At 50.4% G+C, this 27,997-nt stretch overlaps 10 protein-coding genes and 1 non-coding gene across 11 annotated transcripts; 8 read left to right on the top strand and 3 right to left on the bottom strand.

The window, feature by feature from the left end:
• Positions 1 to 32: 32 nt before the first annotated feature.
• NGG1 (Transcriptional regulator) lies at positions 33 to 2,460 on the bottom strand. The gene is made up of 2 exons (XM_018275149.2): positions 1,780 to 2,460; positions 33 to 1,667 (listed from the first exon to the last, which is right to left on the bottom strand). The coding sequence occupies exons 1-2, from the start codon at positions 2,303 to 2,305 to the stop codon at positions 178 to 180; spliced, it is 2,016 nt and encodes a 671-aa protein (XP_018130085.1). The 5' UTR covers positions 2,306 to 2,460; the 3' UTR covers positions 33 to 177.
• A 160-nt stretch (positions 2,461 to 2,620) lies between these two features.
• On the top strand, positions 2,621 to 5,658 carry VE01_05687 (uncharacterized protein). The gene is made up of 5 exons (XM_018275148.2): positions 2,621 to 3,139; positions 3,281 to 3,305; positions 3,511 to 3,580; positions 3,633 to 5,052; positions 5,141 to 5,658. The coding sequence occupies exons 1-5, from the start codon at positions 3,136 to 3,138 to the stop codon at positions 5,176 to 5,178; spliced, it is 1,557 nt and encodes a 518-aa protein (XP_018130090.2). The 5' UTR covers positions 2,621 to 3,135; the 3' UTR covers positions 5,179 to 5,658.
• Positions 5,659 to 5,871: 213 nt separating this feature from the next.
• On the top strand, positions 5,872 to 8,909 carry URE1 (Urease). The gene is made up of 6 exons (XM_018275147.2): positions 5,872 to 6,002; positions 6,059 to 6,145; positions 6,205 to 6,231; positions 6,292 to 6,666; positions 6,718 to 8,394; positions 8,453 to 8,909. Exons 1-6 carry the CDS (start codon positions 5,982 to 5,984, stop codon positions 8,771 to 8,773), a joined length of 2,508 nt encoding a protein of 835 aa, XP_018130089.1. The 5' UTR covers positions 5,872 to 5,981; the 3' UTR covers positions 8,774 to 8,909.
• A 30-nt stretch (positions 8,910 to 8,939) lies between these two features.
• VE01_05685 (uncharacterized protein) lies at positions 8,940 to 10,433 on the top strand. The gene is made up of 6 exons (XM_059463725.1): positions 8,940 to 9,255; positions 9,324 to 9,470; positions 9,525 to 9,626; positions 9,675 to 9,818; positions 9,875 to 9,934; positions 9,988 to 10,433. Exons 1-6 carry the CDS (start codon positions 9,208 to 9,210, stop codon positions 10,237 to 10,239), a joined length of 753 nt encoding a protein of 250 aa, XP_059319680.1. The 5' UTR covers positions 8,940 to 9,207; the 3' UTR covers positions 10,240 to 10,433.
• A 165-nt stretch (positions 10,434 to 10,598) lies between these two features.
• Positions 10,599 to 12,810, top strand: VE01_05684 (uncharacterized protein; the record flags this gene model as incomplete). The annotated part of the gene is made up of 3 exons (XM_018275145.2): positions 10,599 to 11,445; positions 11,516 to 11,971; positions 12,025 to 12,810. Exons 1-3 carry the CDS (start codon positions 11,062 to 11,064, stop codon positions 12,808 to 12,810), a joined length of 1,626 nt encoding a protein of 541 aa, XP_018130087.1. The 5' UTR covers positions 10,599 to 11,061.
• A 284-nt stretch (positions 12,811 to 13,094) lies between these two features.
• Positions 13,095 to 16,203, bottom strand: VE01_05682 (uncharacterized protein). Its single transcript, XM_059463724.1, has 3 exons — positions 15,753 to 16,203; positions 14,656 to 15,694; positions 13,095 to 14,583 (listed from the first exon to the last, which is right to left on the bottom strand). Exons 1-3 carry the CDS (start codon positions 16,168 to 16,170, stop codon positions 13,230 to 13,232), a joined length of 2,811 nt encoding a protein of 936 aa, XP_059319681.1. The 5' UTR covers positions 16,171 to 16,203; the 3' UTR covers positions 13,095 to 13,229.
• Positions 16,204 to 17,752: 1,549 nt separating this feature from the next.
• Positions 17,753 to 19,863, bottom strand: VE01_05681 (uncharacterized protein). The gene is made up of 4 exons (XM_018275142.2): positions 19,475 to 19,863; positions 18,941 to 19,369; positions 18,150 to 18,887; positions 17,753 to 18,070 (listed from the first exon to the last, which is right to left on the bottom strand). Exons 1-4 carry the CDS (start codon positions 19,623 to 19,625, stop codon positions 17,841 to 17,843), a joined length of 1,548 nt encoding a protein of 515 aa, XP_018130092.1. The 5' UTR covers positions 19,626 to 19,863; the 3' UTR covers positions 17,753 to 17,840.
• An 813-nt stretch (positions 19,864 to 20,676) lies between these two features.
• On the top strand, positions 20,677 to 22,572 carry VE01_05680 (uncharacterized protein). Its single transcript, XM_018275141.2, has 4 exons — positions 20,677 to 21,436; positions 21,494 to 21,675; positions 21,726 to 22,240; positions 22,315 to 22,572. The coding sequence occupies exons 1-4, from the start codon at positions 21,129 to 21,131 to the stop codon at positions 22,372 to 22,374; spliced, it is 1,065 nt and encodes a 354-aa protein (XP_018130091.2). The 5' UTR covers positions 20,677 to 21,128; the 3' UTR covers positions 22,375 to 22,572.
• A 214-nt stretch (positions 22,573 to 22,786) lies between these two features.
• Positions 22,787 to 25,444, top strand: VE01_05679 (uncharacterized protein). The gene is made up of 3 exons (XM_018275140.2): positions 22,787 to 24,249; positions 24,302 to 24,772; positions 24,855 to 25,444. Exons 1-3 carry the CDS (start codon positions 22,841 to 22,843, stop codon positions 25,174 to 25,176), a joined length of 2,202 nt encoding a protein of 733 aa, XP_018130201.1. The 5' UTR covers positions 22,787 to 22,840; the 3' UTR covers positions 25,177 to 25,444.
• A 347-nt stretch (positions 25,445 to 25,791) lies between these two features.
• Positions 25,792 to 27,180, top strand: VE01_05678 (uncharacterized protein). Its single transcript, XM_018275139.2, has one exon. It carries the CDS (start codon positions 26,320 to 26,322, stop codon positions 27,004 to 27,006), a length of 687 nt encoding a protein of 228 aa, XP_018130202.1. The 5' UTR covers positions 25,792 to 26,319; the 3' UTR covers positions 27,007 to 27,180.
• Positions 27,181 to 27,493: 313 nt separating this feature from the next.
• Positions 27,494 to 27,568, top strand: VE01_05677 (the record flags this gene model as incomplete). Its single annotated transcript has 1 exon — positions 27,494 to 27,568. It is a non-coding gene; the product is annotated as a tRNA-Ile (tRNA).
• Between the last annotated feature and the right edge of the window lie 429 nt (positions 27,569 to 27,997).

Genomic DNA, 27,997 nt, shown 5'->3' with positions numbered 1-27,997 from the left:
CGTAGTCTTATAATGCATATAAAATCAACTTTGTCCTTCTTATTCTGACTCTTACTATGAAGGCGTTGAATGTAGGATATCCTCATCAACAAAGTACCCATATGCTCATATGCTCGTGTGTTCAGGCAGAACCAGACTGGTATCTATAGCGCCTAAACTCCCATTGAAAATGCATCATTACTCATCATCGACCTCTTCATCCCAGTTCTCCCTCTCACGCTTCATGTACTCGACCATGGCCTCATCAGTGAAGATGCTGCTGCCCTCATCGGCGGCGCGAGGAACCCTACCAGTGTCGCCCTCAAAGACAGGACCGATGTTCTCAATCCACTTCTTGCGTCTCTCCATGAGCGTCTTCGTAGCATCCCCAATGCCCGGCCTAGCCATGCCCTGAGAAGCCACGTGACTCCCACCTCCAGCGCCGCCTGGTCGCTTGGCCTTGGTCTTCTTGCCCATGGTGCGGGTGCGCTTAGAGAAGGATGCTTGGACCTGGCTGTCGAGATCCTCGAGGATGGTGGAGTACTCCTGGTGAGCCATGCGTTCCTTGACCTTTTCCATCAAGATCGCCTTCCGCGCGTTGTTCTCGATGACTTTCTCCTTGAGCATGGCGGTGAGGAGACGCAGGCGTGCGGACACCTCATCGTCCTCGCCGTTGTCGTACTGAGGATCGGCACTCTCAGGCATGAGGCCAATGTAGCGGAGCTCCTGCTTGACGCGCTCGTCGACTTGCACGTGGTCCAACTTTGGGTGGTTCGCCTTCTTCCAGCCCTCAGTGGTTGATTCGGTCATGTAGGTTGCTGGGGGGAGTGGCGCAGCTGGTGGATCGAGTGGCATGGGGTCAAGGCCAAGGGAGCTGTCGAGGTCGGCGTTGGAGTCGACATTTCCGTTCGCGGCAGCGCTCTGCTCGGAAGGTGGGGCTCTGTTCTCTGGACGGAGGAGTGACAAAAGGCGTCCAAGGACTGGGCCAACAGAGATCTCGTCTGTCTCAGCGGTGGCCTCATCAAGGTCTTCAATGGAACCGCGTGGCTCGTTGGCAGGAAGCTTGTCACGGTTTTGACGCGGGTCAGCCAGGCCATCTTCTTCAGCCCAGATCTCAGTGTAGTGCTTCTTGCCACGAGGTGGGATGATGAAATCATTGACCCTATCACCACGGTCGCGGAGGAACGCAAGATCCTCTTCGGTGAAAGGACGTAAATACCCCTCCATGTGGGTTGCAAAGGTAGTGGCTTGAACCTGGTTCACTGGCTTGGCGTTGCTGAAGTCCTTGTCGGGGGGGGTGCCAGGAATCAGATCGTGCAAGTCATCGTGTGGATATTCCGCAACGGAATAGATCTTCTTGATCTCCTCTTCAGGCATGTCTGGAGTTACTTTGCGGATTTCGTATTCAGTTGGGTCAGGATAGCTCCAGGGATCGTCACCAAAGGTCATGATGTGTGGAACTGCGGGAGCTGGAGGTGGTTGGTGCTCGTCTTCACTGCTGGAGTCTTCGTCAACCTGGATGGTAGGAACAGACGCTTTTTTCTTAGCAGCTGCGCCTGTGGGTGGTGGTGTCGTTTGCTCGACCGGGGACAAAGAAGAACTAGCGGAGGCTTCACGCGACACACCCCGCGACCGACCACGACCTGGCTTATGAGAAGCTCTTCCCGGCGATACAGATGGAGCACCCTCTGTAATATAATTAGTTTCTTATTGATAAAGCTGGTGAGTATCCTTTGAGGATATCATGGGTGATACCCAGCAAGCTGCATGGGCAACCACGGAAAACTGGAATTCACTTACCAATCTTTGAACCATCCTGAGGCGCAAGAACATGGGCACCATGAGTCAATGGTCTATCCTCCTTCGCCTTGCTCGAATCCTTCTTCTTTCTCATCTTGCTGGCTTGACGTCCGCGTTCTGCAGCTTCGTCTGCGGCTTCTCGGTCTACACGTTCTTGTTCTCTGCGCTCGGTTTCGACTTGATCTTTGCGTTGAGCCGAAAGTAACCTCATTCCACGGTCACAAACTTTTCCTCTTGCTTCTGCAACATCAAGAAGACGATTGATTGAGTCTATTATTGTGTCGATGGCTTTCGAGTCCGGAATCGACGAGCCAATCTGGGGGTCGACGATGTCGTCGTATGAGGCTTGTGGGAATGGAATCATTGTGAGCTCAAGATATCTGGATTCACTCTCGGTACCCGCAAGGATGCCTGGGGCACCCGCAGAGCTCGGCGTGGTGTTACGGCTGCGAGATCTTCGAGATTCTCCTCGGTGTCCCCCTGAGCGTTTCCCAGTGCCCTTCTGGGCCGGTGGATGTGGCGGCATTCTGGCGGCGGCGGGGTAGAGCTCCGGCGAGGAGGCGGCGGCCCTGGACTATGTCCGTATATCCAGGATACGGCAATACGATGCAATTCAGCTTTACGAGTTATAGTATGTTGCTATAATGGCCATTGGATTTGAGGAGATTCGGAGAATGGGGGGTTTGAGAGGCGCGTGTTGTCGCGATGCTCTTTGTCGCCTGTGGTTCATATCACGTGGGTGACACGCCGGCGACCTTTAGTCATCACGCACGTGCCATGTCACCTGGATTGAAGACACCGATGCTTCGAGAGTACGGGTATGGTACTCCCCTTCCCCGCAAAAGACTACTAACAAGGGTACAGTGATGTCACACAAAGAATTTGGCCAGAACATCTAGAGTACTCTAGCAGAAGATTACCTATGAGTCTGAAATATGAGAATATTTGGTATTTAGGACGTGGAATGGCGGCGGATTACTAGTAGAAATATAACTACGTTGGGGGACTGAGATATTTGGTCTTCTTACTCGTGCTTTGCAATCGACCGCAGCATACAAGCTTTGCCAAGAACTTCAAACAGTTGCAGCCGGCTCCGACGTCTCAAGATCACGACCTTAAACTCCCCCGCCCCGCCTGCTCCACAATCCATCAGTGCCACGCTTCCACTGCAATAGTGAAGATCAGGACAATCGAGCATCATCTGTATACTTTTACATATATATACGGACGTTGATCGTGGGAGGAGACGCCTCGAGGCTCATAGATTTCACGGCGCTTACACATCACAACAGCCACTCGACAACTGATGCGCCCCAACACATCGTCCTCCGCGCCCTGCTGTGGTTTCAGCTCATAATGGGTAAGTAAACGCTGCTTAAGTCGAACTTGTCTGGCCTCATTCAAGGCGCATAATATGCGCCTGGTATAGAGCAGCACTCGGGCATTGGACAATGTCATCTCTTCGGAATGACGGAAGTAGCGGATGCTAACGGTTTTGCAGCGGCCCAGTCTATGAAGATCTCAGTGTATGTATTCCGCCCGTTCGAAATATGGTAGCGCCGCGATGGGATCCTTTGTGTGCGGCAATACCGGCTGGAACAATGCCGGCTGGAACAATGGGATCCTCTATGGTGTTACTCACAAATGTGTTCCCGTTGTGCTGTGTTGGGATGGCCACATCTAGCCGCCTTCTGTCTCTTCCTGGACTGCATGCTAATATAGAGGCTTTAGTATTTCTTTTCCGGAACCTGCGACTTTGAACCCAGGTGTCAACCTTGACGATGTTCTTGTGAATATTCCAGTGAGTTGAGGGCGGGTTGATGATGCTATCCGAACCATCTAACCTCCACTAGGATAATTTAAACAGCGTCAGTAATCTCACCCTAGGTCAAAATATACAAACATTGTCGACAAATGGCAATGATGGAACTGGACGAGCCCAGGGGCTGTTATATGTTCCAGACCTAGCTGCTACGGATCCATGCTTCAACCTGTCGAAACAACATATACCAGCGCTTGCCGCTCGAAGGGTAGACTTCCCAGGTGAAAACCTTAAATTTATTGCGCTGGCGCCATGGATCAACTCAACATGCAGCCTGTCCTTCCTGGACATGGCCTCGCTGGTCTCTCTCCAGGCCTTCATTTTCTATACAACTGATAACGCGGACACCATGCCGCCACCAATCAGTTCGCCGGTTTGGAATATGCATGATGGTGGACAATGGAAAGCAGCACACCGCTTCCCTGTTTACGCTGTTCCAGGAAGCTATGGAAATAATTTGATGGATCAATTAAGTCGATATTCCGGAAATTCCTCGTCTGTGCCATTTGGAAAACAGGTCCTCGATTTAGAAGGTGTGGAAACCAACAGTTTTGTTCGGGTTTATACACAGATAGCTACGGACTCTTCGTCGGGCTCCTTACCAGGGCTGTGGGTTTTCCTCCTTATAGCGATTGCATCACTCGGCGCTGCCCTGATGTTGACCTCATTCTTCATGCACTTTATCCAGCGCCGACGGAGACAAAATCTACGCCGACGGATTGCCGCAGGCGAAGTCAACCTAGAGGTTCTTGGCATCAAGCGCCTTACCGTGCCCGTTGAAACAATACAGAAGATGCCGGTTTACATCTATATGTGCGAGGACACCCCCGCGCCACCGGCGTCCGGAGCAAAGGGGGCCACAAGTGAGGAGGGGGTCTTCAACATTCCTGTCATCAACGACCCAGTGACAGGGCTGAGAATCCAACCGCAAATGTACCAGCCTCAGTCCCAGCCGACCTGCCCTATCTGCCTCGACGACTACGAGTCTCTGAAGGCTGTAGTCCGAGAACTTCCCTGCGGGCACATCTTCCACCCAGAATGCATCGACCACTTCCTCAGCAAAAACAGCTCTCTCTGCCCAATGTGCAAGACCAGCGCGCTTCCAATAGGGTTCTGCCCGCCCGTGATCACCAACTCGATGGTCCGTCGCGAACGCATTGGAAGGCTCATGGACGAAAATGCCGAGACACCGGATTCAGGCGACTGGCGAAGCAGAGCAAGACATTGGGTTAATCGCCGGCGTATTGGAGGACCTCACCATGTCTCAAGTATAGAACTATCTACTCCTCGGCGAGACAGCACGACTCCGGCTACCGTGAGCGCACCCAGCCCGGCGTATATCCCGGAAGGAACAAGTAGGCAGGCGATTGTGGAACTCAGGAGTCAGGAACTTATGAGTAATACTGCCGTTGTGAATGAGGAGGCAGTCGAGGAACGGCCACGGCCGAAGTGTATGTATTGACCATTCCATGGGCTGTTAATTGCACCTACACATGCCAGGAGATTTGAATACAGCGGCTGACCGTGCGTTAACTACAGGGAGAAGGGCTATCCACAGGGTGTTCCCGACACTCTGATAAGTTTGCCGGTACATATAATTACTATAGTGATGTTTTACGGTTATGTCTTGATTGAAACGGCGCATGATACCAGATGGAGGATTTACAGCGAGTTATTCAATTTGCGATACCAGTCTTTACTGCAAACTCGAGGTACAGACGGGTCTGTGGGGTGTTTTGCACTTATCTTTGGAGCGCAGGGTTGGGTTTGGTAGGTAGATTATTGGGAGCGAGCGGCATCGACCGGTTTGGAGGGTTTGACACCTGGGGACATTCCGGAGCGAAGCGCATAGCAAGCACGGTGTACAGACTGGACAGGTACATACTGTATGAGAGTTGAGGGGGATGGTAGGGATTCTAATGGGAAAAGATGTACTGTACATACATGCAGCGTACAAAAAACCAGTCAAAGTCCTCGGAAATCCAGGGGAAGAGATAGGATAATTCGGAAAATGATAACTGTTTTTACCCTATAGGGATTCCCATGGTTGCACAAGGAACGCGTGGTGTGGCTTTGTGTCTCCCGATTCCCGATTATAAGCCTTTTTTTTGGGTCGTGCACACTAAAAACATGGTGGCAGGACTGGAAAGTGGTTATCCCCATCCCTGTCATTCCTTATCGCCCGTCCCCCCCACCAACGTTTAGGCGGAGCGGAGCTATGACATAGCACAGTGGAGTCTTCTCTAGCTCTTGTTCCCCATCTTCCGCCAGACGAATTGAACTTCTTTGGGAACCAAATCTGTGATAGCTTCATAGCCTCGTACCTATCTTTGATCTAAATACCTCGAATTTGCGGAGCTGCTGTGCTGCTCAGTCGAAGATGCACTTAATTCCACGCGAAGTAAGTGATGCATCGCCAGGAACTGGCCTCATAACACGTCTGCTAACAGCTGTCAGATCGACAAGCTCGTTATCTCGCAGCTGGGGTTGCTGGCCCAGCGTCGACTCGCGCGAGGTGTCAGACTGAACCATTCTGAAGCGTGTGTAAGTAGAGCCGCGAGACCAGAATATGAGACTTTGCACTGACGTTACACACCGCTCAGGCTCTTATTGCCAACAATCTCCAAGAGGTATGTGTTTTTTTTTGCCGCCGTAGTGTGGTGGATCTCGGATATTAATTGACCGCACAGCTCATTCGCGATGGCAACCACAATGTCGCGGATCTCATGTCGATTGGCACGACGATGCTGGGGCGGCGACATGTGCTGCCTGCTGTTGTGTCGACCTTGAAGCAGATCCAGGTCGAAGGCACCTTTCCCCAGGGAACCTACCTCGTTACCGTCCAGACCCCAATTAGCAGCGATGATGGAGACTTGAACAAGGCGCTCTATGGAAGTTTCCTCCCAATCCCCGACGCGGACCTATTCAAAGTACCAGAAGATGAGGAATGCACGGCTGAGAAGATGCCTGGCGCAGTCATCGCTGTCAAAGGAAAGATCGCGATCAATAAAGGGCGGAAGAGGATCCAGCTCAAGGTCACAAACCATGGTGATCGACCAGTACAGGTAATAAGAAGAGTCAATGGCCCTTAACCTAAAATGCTAACCGCGCCACAGGTCGGATCACACTACCACTTTATCGAGACGAACCCCCATCTCGAATTCGATCGCATACGATCCTACGGATATCGGTTGGACATAGCCGCAGGAACATCCATCCGTTTTGAGGCAGGCGACGAGAAGACAGTGACTCTAGTAGAGATTGCAGGACGCAAAATTGTACGCGGCGGCAATAACATCGCTTCGGGAGTCTTCGATTTGTCTCGCACAGATGAGATCTTGAAGAACATTGAAGCCGGAAACTTTAGAAACATTCTCGAGCCTGCAGGCGACGCGGCTCACATCAAGCCCTTCGAGCTTGATAGATCTGTATATGCAAGCATGTTTGGTCCCACTGTGGGCGACAAGATCAGACTCGGCGACACGGACTTGTGGATAAAGGTAGAGAAAGACCTGACATCATATGGCGACGAATGCAAGTTCGGCGGCGGCAAAACTCTGCGAGACGGTATGGGCCAAGCCACTGGCGAGTCTGATGAAGATTCATTAGATCTTGTCATCATCAATGCCCTTATTGTTGATTGGAGTGGTATTTATAAGGCAGATATCGGCATCAAGAACGGATTCATCTCTGGCATTGGGAAGGCAGGCAGTCCCGATGTGATGAACGGAGTCACGGAGGGAATGATTGTCGGTTCCTGCACGGATGTTATGGCCGGCGAAGGGATGATCGTCACAGCCGGAGGAATTGATACCCACATTCACTACATCTGCCCTCAGCAGGCTTCTGAGTGCATGGCAACTGGAGTCACCACGCTTCTTGGAGGCGGCACTGGGCCGACAGCTGCCACGACCGCGACGACTTGCACGCCAGGGAAGAACAACATGCGCGATATGTTGCAGGCTTTGGACGCGATGCCACTGAACTACGGTATCACTGGTAAAGGAAACGACAGCGATCCAAAGGCTCTTCGTGAACAAGTTGAAGCGGGCGCTTGTGGTCTTAAGCTCCATGAGGATTGGGGTTGCACTCCGGCTGCGATCGACTCTTGCCTTACCGTGTGCGACGAGTACGACGTCCAATGTTTGATCCATACCGATACCCTTAACGAGTCTGGCTTTGTGGAATCTACCATTGCTGCGTTCAAGGATCGCGCTATCCACACTTACCACACTGAAGGTGCGGGCGGCGGACACGCCCCCGATATCATCAGTGTAGTTGAGTACGACAACGTCCTACCTAGTTCCACCAACCCAACGAGGCCGTTCACGAGGAACACCTTGGATGAGCATCTGGACATGGTTATGGTTTGCCACCATCTTAGCAAGAATATTCCGGAAGATATTGCGTTTGCAGAGTCGCGGATTCGCGCTGAAACGATCGCAGCAGAGGATGTACTGCACGATATGGGGGCTATCAGCATGATGTCCTCAGATTCGCAGGCCATGGGTCGCTGTGGAGAGGTCGTTCTCAGAACCTGGAACACGGCTCATAAGAACAAAGTCCAACGCGGCTTTTTGAAGGAGGATGAGGGAACAGATGCCGATAACTTTAGAGTAAAGAGATATGTCAGCAAATATACGATTAACCCTGCTCTTGCCCAAGGGATGAGCCACCTCCTCGGTAGCGTCGAGGTGGGCAAGTTAGCAGATCTTGTGATCTGGGATCCAGCGTGGTTTGGCACAAAGCCAACAATGGTCGTCAAGAGCGGTCTAATTAGTTATTCTATGATGGTAAGTGCAACCACGCCATACCCCCCTCCATCGCTCCTTCCTTACTAACCATCACCAGGGCGACCCCAACGCGTCCATCTCGACCGTGCAGCCCGTTATCGGGCGTCCTATGTTCGCGCCCCACGTTCCTTCCACATCTGTGCTCTTTGTTTCCCAGGCGTCTATTGACTGCGGTAACATCGAGTCGTATGGTTTGAAGAAGCGCGTGGAGGCTGTGAAGGGGTGCAGGACGGTCAGGAAGAAGGATATGAAGCATAATTATGAGATGCCGAAGATTCATGTCGATCCGGAGAATTATAGGGTCGAGGCGGATGGCGTGCATTGCACGGCTGAGCCTTCGACGGAGTTGCCGTTGACGCAGTCGGTGTTCGTATTTTAAGAGCGATATGAGGGTGGTGGCAGGTAAGTAAGGTATATATGATCGAGGATGTGTTGATGTTGGACGATATGATGCCAGATTATTTACCATTTATTTCCATATATCAGCAATTTATAGCCATATTTTTGCAACGAACCTATATTGACTCCATGATAACATTGAGTGGATGTCTTTTTCTACTGGTTTTGGCAAGTGAGATCGCACTGTTTACTCCTTCCTCTCAACAGACTCAATGTTGGAAGGTACGATCCTCGCTCGCTGTACTTAATCCAAGGCATTCCGACGATCTTCTCTCTGTCTCTCTCTTTCAACATCATACTTTTGCAAGCATCCATCCAAACACATAGCTACACTTCTGCTACATTTTTGCTTCCCATACTTATTGCTCTACGCCTTAATTCTTATCAAGAACCGCTATTCTACATTACTTCAACATGAAGACTTGTGTTACCTCCCTCACTGCTTTGGCACTTGCCAGCCAGGTAGGTGTTGGCCCCGAGCCGACAACGTTGTTTGAAGTGTCATCATCCTAACATCATATTCTATGTAGGTCTTCGGTGCGCCCCAAGGGTTCATCAGTCTTGCCAGCGAGCGCAATACTGACACTGCTACTCCCGCTCGCGCTGCCAATGCTCTCGAGTGGATTGGCCCAATTGGCCCTGCCGGGGAGGTGTACTCTTACTATGGCAATCTCAAGGCATGTCCCATACCCGAGTATGCTTGAGATAGTCACTGACTCTGGGCTGTGCAGGAGGTCAGCAATGAGATGGTCCAGGTAGCTCGCGATGCCCAGGTCCACCACGTTGGAGGCCTCGTTCGCCGCAAGAAGGTCACGGCTTCCAAGGCTCCACAGGTCAGTAAGCTCATCTGATGCCATCTCAATTCTGACGTTGCAATGCAGGACAAGATTGTTTGTGATAGAGAAGACATGACGGTTGCCCAGTACGGAGAGACCTGGGCTGCTTATAAGCTCGCAGCCGTCGTTGGCGCTCTTGCCGCCACAAACGACAGTGCCGTTGTCGTCATTGGCGGTGGCCATGGCCATGTAAGTTCCTTCTCTTGGAATTTGGACGTCGTTCGACCTACTAATATCACCCACAGTGCGTCGACTTGACTGCTTGTGATGAGGCGGAGCGTGCTCGCATCCAGCTGTGCAATGATGTAAGATTCATATGTAGCGATTTCAAACGAGCCAGTGCTGATAGGAATCACAGAACCCGCAGGCAAACCATGTCAAGGTCCAGACTATTGCTGAGTACGCATATAGAATCATCTACGAGTGCGCAAGACAGGATGGTTCGGGTCTGATCTGGGGTCAAGAGTTCGATGACAACCAGTTCAACGTTATCATTTCAGGCTGCCCGGTTTATTATCCGCCCAAGAAGGAAGACCCAAAGACTCCACTTGCACCACCCAAGGTGAAGGGGCCTAAGGTGAAGGGACCCAAGGGACAGGAACCCAAGTAAAGGACGTCGTTTGGCTCATAATTCTCCGGCTGGGGTAGACACGATAAGCGGAGCAATGACAAGGAAACTGGGCATGGACATGGTTAAAAGCGCGCAATTGTATGGGATAGACTTGGCCGAAGAGAAGCTTCTTGTTTGAATGGCGTTTGGAATGACGTTTGGGATTAGCGAAATGCTTTCTTTCTGTAGTAGAGTGCTTTAACAATTCATGACTTTCTTGTCTCTTGATATAGCTGTTGTCTTTTGCATGTGAAGCCTGTGATATGCCTAGGATGATATCGAAGATATACACCCAACTCACCATGTTCCTTGTACAGTTCAGTACTTGTAGTAGATACATTAATATAAGATGAGGTTGCAATAATAGAACCACGAGTAAGGATTCCTTATCCCCCGCGTTTGTGGCTTTCTGCACAATCCAATAATCTGACCACTTTCCCATTCGGGGCTGGCCCCCAAGCCAGAAAGTGAGGAGTAGTGCCGAGGGAACCCACGCGCCAAAGCCACTATAGTGCGGGCCCTTAAAGCCCGCCGCAGCCCACCACAGAGTCAGTCAGTTCGGAGCGACCCGCCGGGTATACTGACGAAACGACGTACGGTGGATTTTCTTGACTGGACAAACTGTTATTGCTTACAACTGCGATTTGCAGATGTGAGAGATTGTGGAAGGACGACCTGGTATTAAGTTTGTGTGTACCACGGTAATCTTATGACGGCTTGGCGGTGAGACGGGGATCTCCACTAGAGAGAGAGTACAGTGGGACGCAGCGCACGATCAGCTTACGGTGGCTTGCGCGCGCGCGTGCGCCCGTACGCGACGATATGGGTAGTGATGCTGCTGCTACTGCTGTTGCTGGGCTGAGTAAGAACGACGCTGTGGTGACTAAGGACGACAACAGCAACGACGCAGCGGAACGGATTGAAACCTCGACGACGAGAGACGACAGCGCGACGCTTGAGACTGCGACGTCGGGCGCTGCGACGAAGGCTGAGGGAGAGCAGCAGCGCGGGGCGAAGAAGGGGTGGAGACGGAAAGGGTGGTTTGGGAAGATGAACGCGAGTGCGGAGGGAGAGGCGCTGGAGAATATGGGGAGTAGGGATGGGTTGTTGGAGGGGGGGGAGGGGGAGGTGGTGTGGAAGGTTTATAAGAGGAGGTGGTTTGGGTTGTTGCAGCTTGTGCTGTTGAATGTGGTTGTTAGTTGGGATGTGAGTTCACCACCTTTTCCCTTGGGATTGCGAATGTAGAGATGCGGAAACTGACTGAATGCGACAACAGTGGCTCTCTTTTGCGCCTGTCTCGACGACGGCATCGGAATACTTCGATATCTCAATGACGGCTGTAAACTGGCTAAGCACCGGCTTCCTCTTCGCCTTCTGCGTCGCAACACCCTTCACCATCTACGTCCTTCACAAAGGCGGTCCCAAGCCCGCCATCATAACCGCCTCTGTCCTCCTCCTCGTCGGGAACTGGATCCGCTACGGCGGGACCCGCGTCCAGAACTACGGCGTCGTCATGTTTGGCCAGATCCTGACGGGGTTTGCGCAGCCGTTCGTGCTGTCGTCACCGACGCACTATAGCGATCTGTGGTTTACGAATAATGGGCGTGTGGCGGCGACGGCGGTGATGACGCTGGCGAATCCGTTGGGAGGGGCGTTGGGGCAGTTGATTGATCCGTTTTTTGCGCCGAATAAGGGGGATATACCGAATATGGTGTTGTATATTTCTATTATTGTGAGTACTGACACTTGCCTGTGTATTCTTGGAATGGGGGCTAATGAGTACAGGCTACGGTTGCTTCGATCCCTTCTTTCTTCATACCCGCCGCTCCACCAACGCCATCCTCGCCATCATCAACAGAGCACAAGCTGGACATCATCCCCTCCATAAAGACGCTCTTCAAATCCCCTGAGTTCATCATGATGCTCATCCCCTACACCGTCTACGTCGGCCTCTTCAACTCCATCTCCTCCCTCCTCAACCAAATGCTCTCCCCCTACGGCTTCACCGAAGAAGAAGCCGGCATCGCCGGCGCGATCCTCATCGTCGTCGGCCTCGTCGCCGCAGCCATCTCATCCCCCATCCTTGATCGCTCGAAGAAATTCCTCCTCGCTATCAAAATACAGGTCCCCCTCATCGCCCTCGCGTACCTAGCGTTCATCTGGGCCCCGCCCACTCGTGGCGTCGCGGCCCCGTATACTATCCTCGCTATCCTTGGCGCGGCGTCGTTTACACTCCTCCCTGTGGCGCTTGAGTATGTGACGGAGCTCACGCATCCTGTTAGCCCGGAGGTGACGAGTACGATTTTGTGGTCGGGTGGGCAGTTGCTCGGTGGGCTGTTTATCGTTATTAGTGATGCGTTGACGGATGGGGAGAATGGCGGGCCCGGGTCGGATGTCCCGAGGAATATGCAGCGTGCGCTGTGGTTTCAGGCTGTGATTGCAATGGTGGTTATGGTGCCGCCGCTTTGTTTAGGGTTGTTTGGGAGGAGGGAGCAGGTCAAGATGAGGAGGGTGGAGGCGGATAAGGTGTATAGGGAGGGACAGAGGACTAATGGGGGGGTTGTATCTTGAGGATATTTTTGTTTGTTTATCTGCTACATATTAGTATTTATGAGTATATAATTTCTGTTTTATATGATGTATACAGTAAAAGTCGAAAGTAGTGTCAGTCCGAAAATTCAATGTTATATGTTTTGGAGATATTTTTGGAATGCGCTAGTACTATAATGACCTAAAGCTGCATTAGCTTACCTCCACCACTCGGTGTGCTTGCACGTGACTTTCCACATCCACGGGGGTTGCACTTAGGGGTTTACTGAGAACACCTGAACTCGGCGCCATAAAATTAGTTCTGCCTCAGGCCTAAAGCTTGTGGCACGTGATAGGAACATGCCACCTGATCTTTAACATTTACTTGCAACAACATCGTCGACGAAAATGGCTCACTCCCCCCATACAGCGCTGTATAAGGTAGAACTAGAAGCTATTTATTATCTAATGAACTCCCAAAGTCTCGACAATAGCGATGGCAAACCCGCAGGATCTTCATTCGCCTCTGACCCTACGTCTGATCTCAGCTCTGGCCCCAGCTCCGACTCCACCACTTCTTTCAAAGGATAAATATTCCTCATCAAAGACCTCCACCGCTCCTCCATCCAGACATAGTCACTTGCATATTGAAACAAATCACCAGCCACACACGCCTGGTGGAGTTCCAGTGGATTCGCAGTCTTCAAAACCTTTCCGTAAATTTCCATCAGTATGCAAGTTTCCTCGAAATTATGGCAGTTGATAAATCCATAGTCAACGTTGACTGATGGAATGGGCGGATGGTCCATCAGATCGTTGATCTCAACACACTGCTTCAGGTTCCATACGGATGGGAGGGGGTCGGCCGGCCCCACGGACAAAAAGCCCTCTAGGAACGGGAGCCTGGATCGTAGTTCCTTCAGCCCCTTCGAATCCATGAGCTGGATAAGTGTTCCCGTTTCATATGCTTTCCAAAATTGTGTGAATGTGGCAGGCTTAATGACACCTCTTCGACTGTTATGGAACTCGTAGAAAAAACTTCCGTCGCTTTCGGTAAGAAGGAGCTGGTAGAGATCTACGAGCACACTTTCTTCGCCCTGTCCGCGGCAGGTTACAAACCCGAAAGAGTACCAATTTCTATCAATCGGATTAGGACTAGCGCGGAATAACACTCCCGCTAGCAAGTTGTAACTACTTCCCTTAGCTTCTGGCTGTAGTTCCCTAGCTGTCTTGTTGCGATCCTCGATATCTAAGTACGGCCTGGCCTTGTCGTAGAAGGTCGCTATTAAATTTTGTTGCGCTTCTTCTTTGGTCATATGGCGCTCTAGGGCATAGGAATTCTTCAGAAACCAGGGAAAGTATTGCCCACGAGAATTCTGCGGAATGCTGTAATAGAACTCCTTGATCTTATCGACCAGGATGTCCCCAACACGCCACTCATGTATGTCCTCCGCTGAGAACTTGCCGGAAAGATAGAGGCCTTGGTAGAGCCCTAGAAGGTAAGTCTGGTCCCCGCCAAAGAGAACGTTGTTGAATCCGAAATCTTCAAGAACATCCTCATCTTCAGGCATGAGATCGTCTATCAATGACTTCCAGAGATAATCGGCGGAAGTAAGTGGGCGTTTAGAGCACGTGAACAAATGGCTTCCGGATCTTTTCTCCTGGCACGAATCTCTGCAGAAGAAGTCTTTGTTGCAAATGCTGCACGTTCTCGTCGTCGGTCTCATGCATATATCGCACTCCTCCCAGTGCGGCTCATTTCCTTCTGGAGTTGAATAGGTGGGGCTGGCTGAACTGGTCGTGTTCTCCGTTTGCCTTCTCACCCTTAGCACAAATATTTCGGGGAGCGTAATTGAAAAAAGCTAATGATATCCAAAACTTTCTCACCTTCTAAACATTTCTGTAACTCTGTTGCGTTCTGCTTTCATCCTTAGCCGGTCAATCTGCAACTGTCTCTGTGAGCGCTCCTCTTGCCGACCACTTAAGACACTGCTTCCCCCGATAACCGAAGTTCGTTCATGCCGAATATGGCCCTCGACTGAGGCCGTCAATTTTTTCTTAACCTCCTTTTGAACTAATATAAGAGCCTTTGCTATCCGATCGGCCTGACCAGGCAGTAGTCGATCCACACTTGGCACGGTCCATGGCTTGAAGAGGCGTCCATGGCACCCTCTCGTCGTGAATCGCCCATACGATTGAATAAAGTGATTGCACATGAAACAGCTGAGCTTACTACATCCAAAATACGGGAACAAACCTGACGTAGATGATCCATTAGTATTCAGAGACATCAACATTTGAACCTCGGCGTGTATGTTTGGCTTTTGCTTCTGCTGTTTTGCGAACTCGCCTTTAATCTTAGGGACTGTCCAATTCTCGCCTAAGACGGCTTTCGTTGTGGTAGGATCTAGCTTAAGTTGGAGGATACCGAAGGTCTCATTCAAGTTGAGCGGGCGTTGAGACGGATTTACAGGCGTAAAAGGACGAGAGACCAGGATGATTGTGACTTGTTCGAAGCTTGGAAGTGTGAGAGAAATGTCCTTGAAATTCTGGAATGAGACTCGGAGCCGGGCGAGCAGGCAGATATTAGACCACAAGCTCTTCGATCTGGAAGTCGCGCTTGAAGAGCTGTAGAGTACCTCCTCAATGTTCCTTGTTCGACGCAGGTTGTATGCTGCGATAACAAGACTCATGTGCTTTTCAAGGGTGCTTGCACCGTTAATATTACCATTAAAAAGAAGAGTCCGCAGGACAGATAGGGCAGCATCAGAGACTCCACTGTTTTCTAGTGTGTTAGTACCGTTCCTCCTGGGGGCAGCATCGTGAGCTTTAAAGCTTGCCCTCAACTTAGGAATATAGCTGTGTTCAATTCGGTTCTGATGATACGAGACCATCTCTTCCCATAGGACAATCTCAGATTGATCAGCTGAACAAGAAGCATGAGTTAGAATACAGAAATGAAGCAGTCACACAGGAAGCATTACTATTGCAAGATAACGAACCCAGCACCTTTCCTAATTTATCAAACGTAGGCTTATCCGCATCAGAGAAGCCTTCATTACGAGCAATCCAGATGGCGACATTGTCTTCAGCCTCCTTCATGGCGGAGCAAGCAACTGCTGTTCCGCCTTTCTTGTTAGCCGCGAATTCAGCCAAACAATCAAGAAACCTTCGTTTAAGCCTCTCATGCTCCGAGTCCGATATCTGATTAGCGAGTCTAGTATCCATGCTAGGCGTATTTCCATCTCCATCGTCATCGGGATCCCAGTCTTCTTCGAGCACCCTATCAGATAACGAAGAAGGCTCGGCCTGGCCGCCATTTCGAAGCGAAAGGAGGTTCGCAAGAGAGTGAAAATGAGACCAGTTTAGGCCTGGGTAGTTCCAGTCGAAGCTCTGACTCATTGTAGGAATAGAGTTTACACCGCAACAGTTGCGTATGCCTGCTAAGTTGGGCCGAGTTGCGGCGCAACTTGCCAGGCATAGAAATTAATTCAGCCTCAGGTGACACGTGACAGGAACATGCCACCTGACCTATAAGCTTCACTGGCTACAGCATCGTTGATGAAAATGGCTCACTCCTCTCAACGGCGCTGTATAACCAACCCCCCAGAATGGCGCTATCACTTGCAAAGTCGCAGCATGAGCAGATCCAAACTATGATCCTTCGTAAGCGTCCTCCTGCTAAAATAGCTGACGCTGCTACTTGCAGCACGCGTGGAGCCTAGAGAATAAAAAGAAGATTTCGACTCTTTAGCACCACGAAAGCCCCTCCGAATAGTGCCTGACGGTCCCGAAGTGTTACGCCTCTGATGTTAGATGCTCTATGCTAACACTTACTAAATAACCCTAGGCTATATCATCATGAGATAGTTGACTTTGTGTATGACAAGTTCCGTGTCCTTGTAACCGTTTCCAGGATAGGGAGAGCATTAAATTACCGTAGTTGGTCTAAGAAAAAGATTGGCCGTATAGTGAAGGCGCGGAATGCTGATCTCCGAGACCTGTACTCCCATAATACATCCCACATCCGCTCGTGGCAATATGTGTTTGTAGACGAATCTAGCTGTGACAAACGAATTAGATAGAGACGGACAGGATGGGCCCCCTGTAGTGTGACTCTAATTCAGGTTTCTCCATTCTAGCGTGAGCAACGATATCAGATATTACTAGCGTATGCACAGGATGGCGTTCTCTTTGTCTACATCTTCTAGGGAACCATAGATAGTACTGTTTTTAAGGATTTCATAGAGCATCTCCTGCCTTCTATAAATCTATAGCTAGGGCCTAACTTAGTTATTATTATAGATAATGCTCTAATCTATTACATAGAGCAAATAAAGGAGATGTACTATAATGCTAGTATAAAGCTAGTGTATCTACTACTATACTTACTAGATAAAAATCTAATTAAAGAGTTCTTTACTAAGCTAAAGGCTTTTATTAAACTAAGCTAGTATAATTATAAGGAACATCTACATTAGTATAAGGACATAGGGAATATAACTCTCTATAGGTGTATATAGGAGTATAAGTTAGAGGTAATGCTATATTCTATCCTATAGGTCTACTATAAAGGATATAAAAAAGATAAAGGTATAACCCTCTATTCATATTACCTTAAATACCTAAAACCCCTCTAACTTAGCTAACTCCCTATTTACCTAAGGCCTCCTTATACTATATACCTAAGGCTTATAGTTGTAATTAACCTATAATAGCCCTAAGTCTTAAGGGTGCTATATAACAACTATAACTAGCCTAAGTAAGGAGGCATCCTTATAAATAACACATTAAAAACCACATTAAAATAGCGTTAAGCAGTAAACACTACATGCTGCCTAGTGTAAGATTTACATTAGTTTAAATATGTAGACTTCTACTAACAACACCATATGAATCGTCACGGACTGTGCGTATTTTTCAGGAACGGCGCATCAACAGTACATACTTTTCGAGACGTGTCTAGAGTTTGAAATTAGCTTTATTGTTATCACCTTATTTATATTTCCTATAAATTTAGCTGTTTCAAGTCGCGCGGCAGTCGCCCCTTCTTGAAACCGCTCTTACCTACCTTACGATTTAGGCACACTGCAGACCCTATTCTTATACAGAGTCGCTGTATCCAAGACTGTGCCGTTCTTTGAAGCAACGAAGTCGTGTGTTAAATGCGTGGAGTTGTGGAACGTCAGTCTAGACCACCCGTAGATTCCATCTCTGACGTCGAGTCCGAAGCGCTGGTAAGGCTGCGGAGTAGTCGCGAGCGAGTCAAGGCCGTCGTAGTGGCCTGCTGCGCCATTGGTGACTGTTTGAACTGTCAGCTAAACTCTTTGAATGTAGACGAGAGCAAGTGTGGAGCGACGCTAGGTTTAGAGAGAACGTACTATACCACGGTGCAGAAGGATTGTTCAGCTCGTTCGGATCAATGACCCCATTCGCGATAGGAGCCGAGCGCTGGTAAAAATGCGCATGTCCGGAGATGACAAGATCAACACCATACTGCAGCAACAATGGTTCGAAAACGTCTTTGCAAGTCCAGCAAATAGTCTTGGAGACGTTGGCGTAAGATAGATACCAAGGTCTATGACCCGCGACTATAACCCACGGCGTCTTGATCCGATCCACAGCCGCTAAATCTTTCTGCAACCACGTAGTCTGTGCATTCATAATGCTGTTGAATGGTCCCGAATCCTCTCCTGCAAGTCCACCGGGCTCATCGGGACCGATGAATCCATGACCAAGATCTGTCTCGGTGTCTAGTTGGATATAGTGCGCCATCCCATGATCAAAGCTATACCAGAAATTTCCCGTTCCTCCACTCTGCGCTGACGGCATGCGGAAGTGGTTGATGAAGCCTGTGAAATTGGACTGACCCGGCATGCAGATGCTGCCATCATACGTGATGTTCTTGGACTTGTCGGTAGTGCCGCCCGCGTCACAGTTTGCTTCATGATTGCCAGGTCCAACCATATATGGCTTCTTGGTCGTGATTGGGGTCATTTCGTCATAAAATTCGTTGAGGATTTTCTCGTATACTTTGTAGCCGTCTGCTATTGTAGTATTTGGAAGGAATCCGCCTATCTCTTCTTTCAGCCAGTAGTCGGCGTATGCCATATCACCCGCTATGGATATTAGTTAATCGTTGGCTCTTTGATGGACTTGGAGGGGTAATTACGCTGCCAGAGGAAATCATAGGAATCTACCACTGCAGTTAGTGATTGTATAGTGTTGTTATCATTCGGCCCCAGAATGTTGTTTGGATCCACGCCTTGTCCAGCAGTTGTGCTAAGTCCATCCGGGCCCATTGTACCCATATCAATGGTCACTGCCACCGAATACGGTGTCGTATCACCTGGAAGTCTGCTGGTGCGGAACGAGTAAGGTGCGGTGGTGGAGTCATCCTTTAACAGCGGCTCTGGGAGATAATAGTACAAGGTATCTGGTTTTAGGCCCTTCAGTGGGACATGGTTATTGTACGTGAGCGAGGTGTCGTACGTCACGGAGACGGTTGATTCTGCAAAATATATAAGACGTTGTGGTGAGGTTCCGTACTTTACTGTCGGGCGCGCAACTTTGTCGAAGGTGTTCCATGAAACTACCATGCCTAGAGGACAAAGTGTTAGAGTGAGGGGCCTGGATCGAATATAGAACCTGGCGTTGGAACAGAACCGACGACTCGACCAAAGGCTCTGAGAAAACAAGTACGCACCATTTGGACCGGCATATGCGAGACGAACTTGGGAATTGATGGTCTCATTCGTATTCGTCGGGATAGTTAGAGCCAAGCCTGCATTGGACGTGGTGGTAAACCCCAAGATGGCCAGGAGGGAGGCCCGAACAAGCGAGGCCTGTATCTGCATCTTGATATTCTGTCTGTGGTCACGCCGACGAGGGAAATGGGAGCGTCACAGCGAGGGCGTGATCTAGAGTCACGGTATTGGGAGCTGAAATCCGGTGCGGACTGCACTTGCGCATGAAGAAAGAAAACGGAACGCACAAGATCGCCTTGTCAATGAAACGGACTCTTATAGGTAGGTGGGCACGCGACCCTGATTCCGACAACAAAGGGGTCCTTCGCTTATGACTTGACAGTTGACAGGTTCTCTCTATGCACTCAACCGTCAGTCGTAAGCGAAGGACCCCTTTGTAGAGAACCTGTTAACTGTCAACTCTTCATGAACTGTACTTCTACCAGCCGTGTGGTTTATGGGGCATAATAGCTCAGAATGTCCTCAATCCCTCTCTCTACCCAATAACCGCAAAGATACCAGGTAGGAAGATAGGAAGTATGAGTACAAATTGACCTATTTAAGCCTTTTTAAGCCTTTTTAAGCCTTTTCAAGCCGTATGCAGGGATGGGAGGCTAACTACAGTATGGCGCCAAACGTTTCCATGTTTCTGCATGGGTCTGTGTTGAAATTGCTGTGAGCGAGCGTCTTTTTGTACGGGAAAAGCACAGACCCAGGGGCCGCCTGCCGCGGAGATCAGGGAAGTGAAAGCAACACCCCATGGTAGGATCGTGCAAGTGACGACTACGGAAACTTTTGGATCCGGACGGTAAGGCCGCGACTAGGCGGGAAGTGCGGGAAGTGCGGGAAGAGCACTTGTCCGTGAACCACGAAGGAGCAAATAGCGTCGACTCGGTCGTCTATTCTCGGCCGCACGACTATACTTTGCACAAAGTAGGAGCTGGATAACAAGCATCCTCATACGATTGCTAAGCTTTTTAGTTTGCAGGTATTTCCTAAGCCCACGTGTATAGTTGCCCTAAATACCCCAAGCCTTCTTCCATTGTCGGCAACGTAACCACTGTGGCCATGTTCACACCTGCGTGAAGTCAAGGAGTCAGGTTGGGCAATTAGCATGTAATATTTAAAGGATCGCAAATTGATCGACTAATGGGTCTGATCGCGGGCGTTTCTACAACAGGCATGATCGTCTATGTAGAGGTCTAGCCGTAAGGTCCTATGTATGTAATCATAGCCAATGGGATCGGCCACTGCTTAGCATCACACGAATTCATCCTGGCAAACCCAACCGACTGCCTGTCCTGTCCCGTGAAACGTGGGAAGGGGAAAGCAACGCCATGCCAGCCGCTTCTGCAACGCGAGGACACCATAATGTAGACCTGCAGCTCCAGGGGCAGTTTACTTTCCCCCGCAGATAAGGAAATGTATTAATTATAAGTATTAAGCTGCATAGGTAGAATTGTGAGTGCTTGGGATGAGGAGGTCAGGAAGGATCGCGATTTACGCTTGTTCTGGCAACATAAAGTATTACTATCGCGCTCGCGTCCACAACTCAAACCCTTCGATTCCGGTCGCAGTCGATATCCGTGTATCTAGCACGCGACATCTGTAACTATGGAAGAATCCGCCGCGGAAATTCTCGTTCTATGGATCCTTACCGGGCTTGCTGTAGCGATGATGCTGCTTCGACTTGGTTTGAAGCAGTACAGAAGTCAACGCTCTTCACTTGGTGACTACATCACCATTGCAGCCATTGTCTCAATTTTACTACGAGGGGCCGTCATTAATGTAGCTTTACTCTGGGGAACAAACAATATCAGCAAGGCGGTCAGGAAGACGATGGCATTCACTCCTGAAGTCATCTATCGGCGCGAGATTGGATCGCGGCTGACGATCGTAAATCGGGTATTCTATACTGTCTAGTGAGGCTACAAAGGATCTATTAGGGCGGGCTACGTGCTGACAAAGTTCTCTCTCAGCTCCTGGCTCCAGAAAGGCGTCGTCATGTGCATACTCCAGCGCCTACTCAAGGGCGTCGGACCCAAATGGATCACCAAGTTCTACTGGATAACTCTAGCAGTGACGTTCGTCGCCGCTCTCATCGTGACATTCACCGAATGTCACCCCTTTAAACGTTACTGGCAGGTAGTTCCAGATCCAGGTACTCACCCTACCCGTTTTCTCCCAAGCGTTGAAATAACCAGGGACCAGGAACTTGTTCGAAGGGAATCATCCAACTTGAAGTCTTCTCAGCCCTAAGCATGGTCACTGATGCCATGCTCATTGCACTTCCTCTTCCACACCTCATAAAGATTCAACGACCTTTCATGGAACGCCTCCGGCTCCTCGCGTTATTCCTCGTCGGTCTTACAATCCTCGGTGTGACTATGGCACGTCTCCTGATGAATGTTGTTTTGTTTCATCGTTCTGGCCAATCACACAATGTTGCAAATATCGAGATATTTTTCGCAGCATTTGTTGCCAATGCACCAACTATATATGGACTATTAAATGTCGAAGGAAGGAGAGGGGCAGCCGGAGCACAATACCTCCCTGACTCATACTCGGGATCGGGATCGAAATCTATAGGAGGCATTAGAAGCAATGTCTCAAGGAAGGACCGTGGCTTGGACTCTGGTAACTACCAAAGTGGCCATAATCTCCAGAACCATGTTTGGGCTGGAAAAAGTAGGTATGCCCCTGATAGTGATGAAGAGATGATGATCGTGAGTCCCTCCCCTGTCATGCCATTTAGTGATGTCCTATGATGCGCTCTTGCTTACTGGCAATGCGGGTCTAGGAGTTAGAAAGTACTAAGGAACCAAATATCCGTGTTAATACTACGATATCTGTTACATAATTGACATATTACCACTCTCATAATCGTCGGAACCGACCCTATACATAGGGCCTAGGTAAGCAAAGAGCGTTCGCAGAAGTAAATGACGTTCGCTGCTAGCGCTCATCGCCACTTTGTATTATATCCCTATCCATAGCCTTAACATATCTATAGCTTATAATTTGTATACTACAACCATGTAATTAAAATAGAAGACCCTACTACTTATGTAGGGCACCTCTTTTAGTAAAAGAGGAAAATTGCAGGCTGCTGATTAGGTGAAGCTACCCCTGCCTACCGCGCTTTCTAGGTAAAAGATGTATACGAATTATTTCACCTGAAATTTATTATCTACACTTTTAATATATAGCACACGTGACTATCACCTTTAATTTTCGCTAGCAAATAGTACAGTGACGACACGTGAAAACAACACAATATTTTATGATAATATATATTGGCATTTGGGTCTTATATCAATAGGGCCATGAGTGGAAAGGACTCCCAAAAGGCTGGCGGGGTCGAACCCGCGGGTTCCAACCCCGTCGACGACCTCGTCAGATGGGCCAAATCCCACGGCGCCTACCTCAACGACGACGTCGAAGTCTACCACTCACCCGAATTCGGCATATCCCTCCGAGTCAAGCCTCTCCCACAGCAAAACCCCCCACCCCCCGCCGAAGGAAGCGGGAAAGAAGAAACCGCTACCCCGCAGTCCACAACCTCAAACCCCCCCTCCACTTCCCTCCCCCCCAACTCCCGCATCGTCTCCTGCCCCTTCCCCATCTCCCTCTCCTACCTCAACGCCCTCTCCGCCTTCCCCGCTCTCCCCTCCCACTCCACGCCCTTCCCGGCTAGCTTCCTTACCACCCAACAGCCAAAAGTGATAGGCTGCTTCTTCCTCATCCAACAATACCTCCTTGGCAGCTCTTCAGATTGGGCGCCATATATCCGCTCGCTACCGCAGCCGAATGAGCCGCTGAAGCTTGCTACGCCGCTTTATTATCCTGAGGAGGCGAGGCGGTGGTTGGGGGGGACGAATTTACCGGCTGCTATTGCGCAGAGGGAGGGAATGTGGAGGGGGGAGTTTGAGGGGGGGAAGAAGATTTTAGATGGGAGTGAGGGGGCGGGGGAAGGGACGGGGAGGTGGACGTGGGAGTTGTATAAGTGGGCGTCGACTATATTTAGCAGTCGCAGCTTTGTCTCGAAGTTGATCCCGGATGAGGTGTACGGCGACGTTCTGGACCAGCCGGTAGAGGGGTATCCGAGCTGGCGCGAGAAGATCGCAGAGGAAGGCCCCTACCCGGTCCTCTTCCCGCTACTCGATATTGCGAATCATGACGCCAAAGCGCGGGTAGAGTGGTTTGTTAATGCACAGGGCCCGGTCAAGGATTTCAGTATTATTACGGATAAGGCGATAGAGAGGGGGGAGCAGGTGTTTAATAATTATGCACCGAAGGGGAATACGGAGTTGTTGATGGGATATGGGTTTTGTATACCGGGGAATGATGATGTGGCTATTGAGCTTAAGTGTCCTAGTGAGGAGAAGAGGAGGATTTGGGGGGCTCAGAGGCATGGGTATAAGGCGTCGGGAGGGGGGAGTGAGAAATGGATTTTCCACGTTAGGAGTCGACCATACCCCGCTAGGGAAGGGGATAACAGGGTGGAGGAGTTCCGCGTCTTTGAAGAGGGACTGATCGATACACTCGCCGTCCTGGTGGCGAATGAGCGGGAAGAGGAGTTCCTCGAAGAGAACCCCGAGTACAGCGTTGAGTCGAATCTGGAGACGTCTCTGTATAACTTTATGGGGAGGAATGCGCTCTGTGCGCTCTCTATCCTTCTCGCACAGCTGCGGAGTGCAAAGGAGAAGATTTGTTACGGAGATAGCGATTTAGGGTATACTTTTTCCGATGTTCGTAGAATCATGATCACTGACTGACATAAATAGTGAGCCAGCTACTCAGTTCGAAGCCGTCGCGCAGCAGTATCGATCAGGGCAGCTGGCGACCTTGGACGGTGCTATAGAGGTGCTACATGAATACCTAGAGACTCTCAAGATCAAACACGACACTGAGGACTACACCATAGCAGAATGGCCCCAATCTCCCATCATCGACGTGCGCTCGGCATTCTTCTACCTAGAAGCCAACCACCCCACTGTCTGGAACGCGGTAGCACGAGCGATGTTGTCAGAAGATGCGGTTAAAGACTATCTGTGCATCTCTCATGATGCTGACATGAGTGAGCATATGAGCGCGAAGGATTTGTCGGCGATGAATTACAGCTTTGGCAACCTGCGGGGTAATGGCTGGGGGGTCGCGATGCTATGTGTTTGGACGTGGTGTACATTGATGGTCCATCACTCCGAGAACAACGATCTGAGTGATGGGCTGGACGTATGGCTTGAGGATGTACTCCAGTAAGTACCTCTATCTCTGTCTGCTGAGCAAGATGTGTCTTGCTATTCACTCCCTCCACCTCTAACTCATAACCCCCCGCAGATTCCACAGCACAACCCCTTCTTTCGACCTAGACCCCAAAACTACGGCCGCAATGTCACCCATAACAACTCGTACCCTCACCACTTGGCCGACAGAATACCCCATACAGTCTGCTGCAAGGCGCCGCGTGAACCGCATGCACCCTGCCCTCATCCCTGGAGACGACAAGGACGACGACTTTGCGAGGAAGATGGTGAGTCTCGCGGTGCGGATTGTGAGGGGCGGCGTGTTCGAGAGAGCGATCCCGATGAAGGGGACAGGTCCGCTGCTGACGCAGGAGGTTGTTTTTGTGCCGAGGATGAAGGATGAGGAGGTTGCTTGAGGTGTAGATATGGGAGACGCATTTTAAGAGATTGGTTTTGTGAGTTGTCATGTACTGGTGCTGCCTGCGATTTGAAGAGAAGCAGGACAACTGCACTGTACATATGAGGCATTTGCCTCACGCATCTCCCGCGGACCGTCTTATACATCCGCGCACCGTCTTATACATCTACGGCATCTCGGTTCCATGAATTCGCCCCACACCTTCTCCCGTGAATATGGCTTGTGCATCTATTTATGTATCTTAGTCTTCCCTACACGTCTTCTATGGGTATATCTTGTGAATCTATCAAACCGCGGTGATGATACAAAGGTCATGATAGCCAGGGCAGAGGAAATTCGGGCGCCGAAAGTCTTTATTATTCCTTAGATATGCGTGTGTAAACCTCCTTGGTAACACTGAGGAAATGAAGACTAAAAATCGCTAGTGGTACTTCGGCGATATTTAGTCTGAGACCCTGTGGGTGAGAGCGAAGGCCTGGGCCCCTTGCTCAGGGCCAAGACGGCCAAGCAAACCCTATTTTTAGCTTCAATTTATCTTGCATTGCCGTGTCTTGTAAAGGGACCTCACATATCAATTCTTCCCATTCTTCCCATTAATTGTAATCCTAATGCACTGTAAACTAAACTAAATAATATCGTATCTCATATGTAACCGATCATCCAACATCCAACATCCAACGTCGATCTCCCTCCGTAAAAATTGCTCTATCCGGTCGCCGTGCCCTCCCCTCCGCCGATCAAATCTTAAACGAAGCAAGGGGCGCCCGCATAAACCTGTCAAGAGTCTCGGCTCCCCGTCACAACTGGAGCACCAACAAAAACAAGCAAGGCAGAAGCCCCAATGTGATTCAGAATTTCCCGAAATGGCATGTAGCAATTTGCCTCGTATTCCAGTTTGGTGGCGCCGCTTGCCGTGCTGAGTCGCTCGGTTAGGGAAAGAAGGGAATGTAGGTTTTTGGTTAAAGTTTTGGCTGTGCCGCTTCTTCCATCCCTCTTGTTTACTCAACCTCGTTTTCTTCGTTCTGTCTGCTTCATCACAGTCGTTACTCAGTTACAGTCTACAGTCGTTACACTTCACACTTACTCAGTCAATCGCTCATTCACTCACCACTACAACCACCACCCCAACAAACAAGCCAAGATGTTCAACTCCCTCCTCCTCACCACCGCCACCCTCCTCCTCCTCACCACCCCCATCCACGCCGTCTGCGGCATCCACACCTTCGGCCACTGCGAAGACATGATCACGCACTGGTACGACCCCCTCACCGGCGAGATCTGCGACCCCGTCGACTGCGGCGGCGGCCGCGCACCCCCCAAGACCAACGTCCCCGGCTGCGGCACCATCCCCTTGGGCCCGGCATCATACCTCTCGTGCTGGAGCAGCGGGTTCACCGGCGCGCCTGGCCCAGCGACGGTGGCGGAGCAGAAGACAACTGAGGAGGCGGCGCCAGTGAAGACGACCGCGCCGGTGGAGGTGCAGGCTACTACTGTGGTTTCGCAGGCGGTTGAGACACCGGCGACGAAGGAGAGTACGGCGGTTGCTGCGCCGTCGTCGGTGGAGGGAGGTCAGGAGGGGAGCAGCGCGGTTGAGTCGACGAAGGCTGCGAGCAGCAGCCCGGAGACGACTTTGCCGGCTGTGTTGCCGTCGGGTGGACAGACGACTGGAGGACAGACTGGTGCGCAGACTGGTGCGGCCAATGGGACGGTTACTTCGAGCTCGACTTCGGCACCGAAGACAACGGATGGTACGGGTGCGGGTGCGGTTGTGAGGGGATCGGTGATGGCTGTTGTGGGTGCTGTGGTTGGGGTTATTGTGCTTGTTTAGGAGGGATATGGGGATATGTAGGATAGGATGGGGTTGTATGAGCGGGCGATACTTTGTATGGGCAGATAGCACAGGATGTAAGGGGTTGCATATAGGTGTAGTAATAGAGATACGCTAATGCTATGCTTATATGCAGCCCCTTATTTAACAGACAGAATCTACTTCCATTATGCACATCTCTGACTTACTCTGCCTTACGAGCACCCTGATCCATATCACCACTCCCAGCATAGACCCCCATAAGTCTCCATAGCACATCGCGACACCCCATCCTCGCTCTAGCCACAGCTCTCCCCCACCTCACCGTGCCCCCGACCTCCCTTCCTTCCATCAACGAGATCAAAGACGTCATATCCTCCAAAACCCAGTCGTCAAATCGTGCTAATCCTCTCCCGCAGGGCCGATAACACCGAAACACAACAATACGGGGTGCGAGGGGGTACAAATCCCAGTTTTCACCTCCTCCGTACATCAAATAACCAAACACGGTCGCTTAGCTCAGTTGGTTAGAGCGTGGTGCTAATAACGCCAAGGTCGCGAGTTCGACCCTCGTAGTGACCAAGTTGTATTTTTATACTTTTTGCTGTTTCTGTTTGCGATGGGAAGGGGGTGTTGATTGGGGGTTTTTTTTGTTGGTGTGAGGGGAGGGGAAATGCGGAAGGAGGAGGGGAAGTTTTGTCGCACATATGCCACGGAATCGGAGGGGACGTTTGGGCGCGCGTATGGGATTCGATGAGGGCGAAATGGCTGAAGTCATGGTGTGTGGTGATGCCATTGGCAGTGTACAGGTCGCTGGTTTCCTGGTGGGTGTTGCGCCGGGGATGGCGAAGGATGAGTTTGGGCTGTTCGATGGTGGCGCGAAGGCGTAGAGGAAGTTTGATAATGTGATTATGTCCTGGGAAATACGAAGAATCGGATGCTTGTTGGGAACTTACGGCTGTAATTGATTAGCCGGTTACTCAGAGATGGAAGTAAAGAGATAAATCCTATC

This window comes from Pseudogymnoascus verrucosus (genome assembly GCF_001662655.1).
Source record: "Pseudogymnoascus verrucosus strain UAMH 10579 unplaced genomic scaffold scaffold_23, whole genome shotgun sequence".
NCBI lineage: Eukaryota > Fungi > Ascomycota > Leotiomycetes > Thelebolales > Thelebolaceae > Pseudogymnoascus > Pseudogymnoascus verrucosus.
Note: the sequence above shows the minus strand (reverse complement) of the source record. Positions and strands in the feature narration are given on the sequence as shown.

What these genes read in the sequence shown, in the direction of transcription:
- VE01_05680 (XM_018275141.2), top strand. Translation starts at nt 21,129, where the DNA reads ATGGAAGAATCCGCCGCGGAAATTCTCGTTCTATGGATCCTTACCGGG. An exon ending in CGGGTATTCTATACTGTCTA is followed by an intron (nt 21,437 to 21,493) that starts GTGAGGCTACAA and finishes GTTCTCTCTCAG; the next exon opens with CTCCTGGCTCCAGAAAGGCG. An exon ending in GCAGGTAGTTCCAGATCCAG is followed by an intron (nt 21,676 to 21,725) that starts GTACTCACCCTA and finishes ACCAGGGACCAG; the next exon opens with GAACTTGTTCGAAGGGAATC.
- URE1 (XM_018275147.2), top strand. Translation starts at nt 5,982, where the DNA reads ATGCACTTAATTCCACGCGAA. An exon ending in TGCACTTAATTCCACGCGAA is followed by an intron (nt 6,003 to 6,058) that starts GTAAGTGATGCA and finishes AACAGCTGTCAG; the next exon opens with ATCGACAAGCTCGTTATCTC. An exon ending in TGAACCATTCTGAAGCGTGT is followed by an intron (nt 6,146 to 6,204) that starts GTAAGTAGAGCC and finishes CACACCGCTCAG; the next exon opens with GCTCTTATTGCCAACAATCT.
- VE01_05681 (XM_018275142.2), bottom strand. Translation starts at nt 19,625, where the DNA reads ATGCAGATACAGGCCTCGCTTGTTCGGGCCTCCCTCCTGGCCATCTTG. An exon ending in CTATGATTTCCTCTGGCAGC is followed by an intron (nt 18,888 to 18,940) that starts GTAATTACCCCT and finishes TAATATCCATAG; the next exon opens with CGGGTGATATGGCATACGCC. An exon ending in TCCTTCTGCACCGTGGTATA is followed by an intron (nt 18,071 to 18,149) that starts GTACGTTCTCTC and finishes CAGTTCAAACAG; the next exon opens with TCACCAATGGCGCAGCAGGC.
- VE01_05682 (XM_059463724.1), bottom strand. Translation starts at nt 16,170, where the DNA reads ATGAGTCAGAGCTTCGACTGGAACTACCCAGGCCTAAACTGGTCTCAT. An exon ending in GGGTTCGTTATCTTGCAATA is followed by an intron (nt 15,695 to 15,752) that starts GTAATGCTTCCT and finishes CTTCTTGTTCAG; the next exon opens with CTGATCAATCTGAGATTGTC. An exon ending in GTTACAGAAATGTTTAGAAG is followed by an intron (nt 14,584 to 14,655) that starts GTGAGAAAGTTT and finishes AAGGGTGAGAAG; the next exon opens with GCAAACGGAGAACACGACCA.
- VE01_05687 (XM_018275148.2), top strand. An exon ending in CAGTCTATGAAGATCTCAGT is followed by an intron (nt 3,306 to 3,510) that starts GTATGTATTCCG and finishes TAGAGGCTTTAG; the next exon opens with TATTTCTTTTCCGGAACCTG. An exon ending in GGAACGGCCACGGCCGAAGT is followed by an intron (nt 5,053 to 5,140) that starts GTATGTATTGAC and finishes CGTTAACTACAG; the next exon opens with GGAGAAGGGCTATCCACAGG.
- NGG1 (XM_018275149.2), bottom strand. Translation starts at nt 2,305, where the DNA reads ATGCCGCCACATCCACCGGCCCAGAAGGGCACTGGGAAACGCTCAGGG. An exon ending in TCAGGATGGTTCAAAGATTG is followed by an intron (nt 1,668 to 1,779) that starts GTAAGTGAATTC and finishes ATTATATTACAG; the next exon opens with AGGGTGCTCCATCTGTATCG.
- VE01_05679 (XM_018275140.2), top strand. Translation starts at nt 22,841, where the DNA reads ATGAGTGGAAAGGACTCCCAAAAGGCTGGCGGGGTCGAACCCGCGGGT. An exon ending in TACGGAGATAGCGATTTAGG is followed by an intron (nt 24,250 to 24,301) that starts GTATACTTTTTC and finishes TGACATAAATAG; the next exon opens with TGAGCCAGCTACTCAGTTCG. An exon ending in TGGCTTGAGGATGTACTCCA is followed by an intron (nt 24,773 to 24,854) that starts GTAAGTACCTCT and finishes AACCCCCCGCAG; the next exon opens with ATTCCACAGCACAACCCCTT.
- VE01_05685 (XM_059463725.1), top strand. Translation starts at nt 9,208, where the DNA reads ATGAAGACTTGTGTTACCTCCCTCACTGCTTTGGCACTTGCCAGCCAG. An exon ending in CTTTGGCACTTGCCAGCCAG is followed by an intron (nt 9,256 to 9,323) that starts GTAGGTGTTGGC and finishes TATTCTATGTAG; the next exon opens with GTCTTCGGTGCGCCCCAAGG. An exon ending in CTTACTATGGCAATCTCAAG is followed by an intron (nt 9,471 to 9,524) that starts GCATGTCCCATA and finishes TGGGCTGTGCAG; the next exon opens with GAGGTCAGCAATGAGATGGT.
- VE01_05678 (XM_018275139.2), top strand. Translation starts at nt 26,320, where the DNA reads ATGTTCAACTCCCTCCTCCTCACCACCGCCACCCTCCTCCTCCTCACC.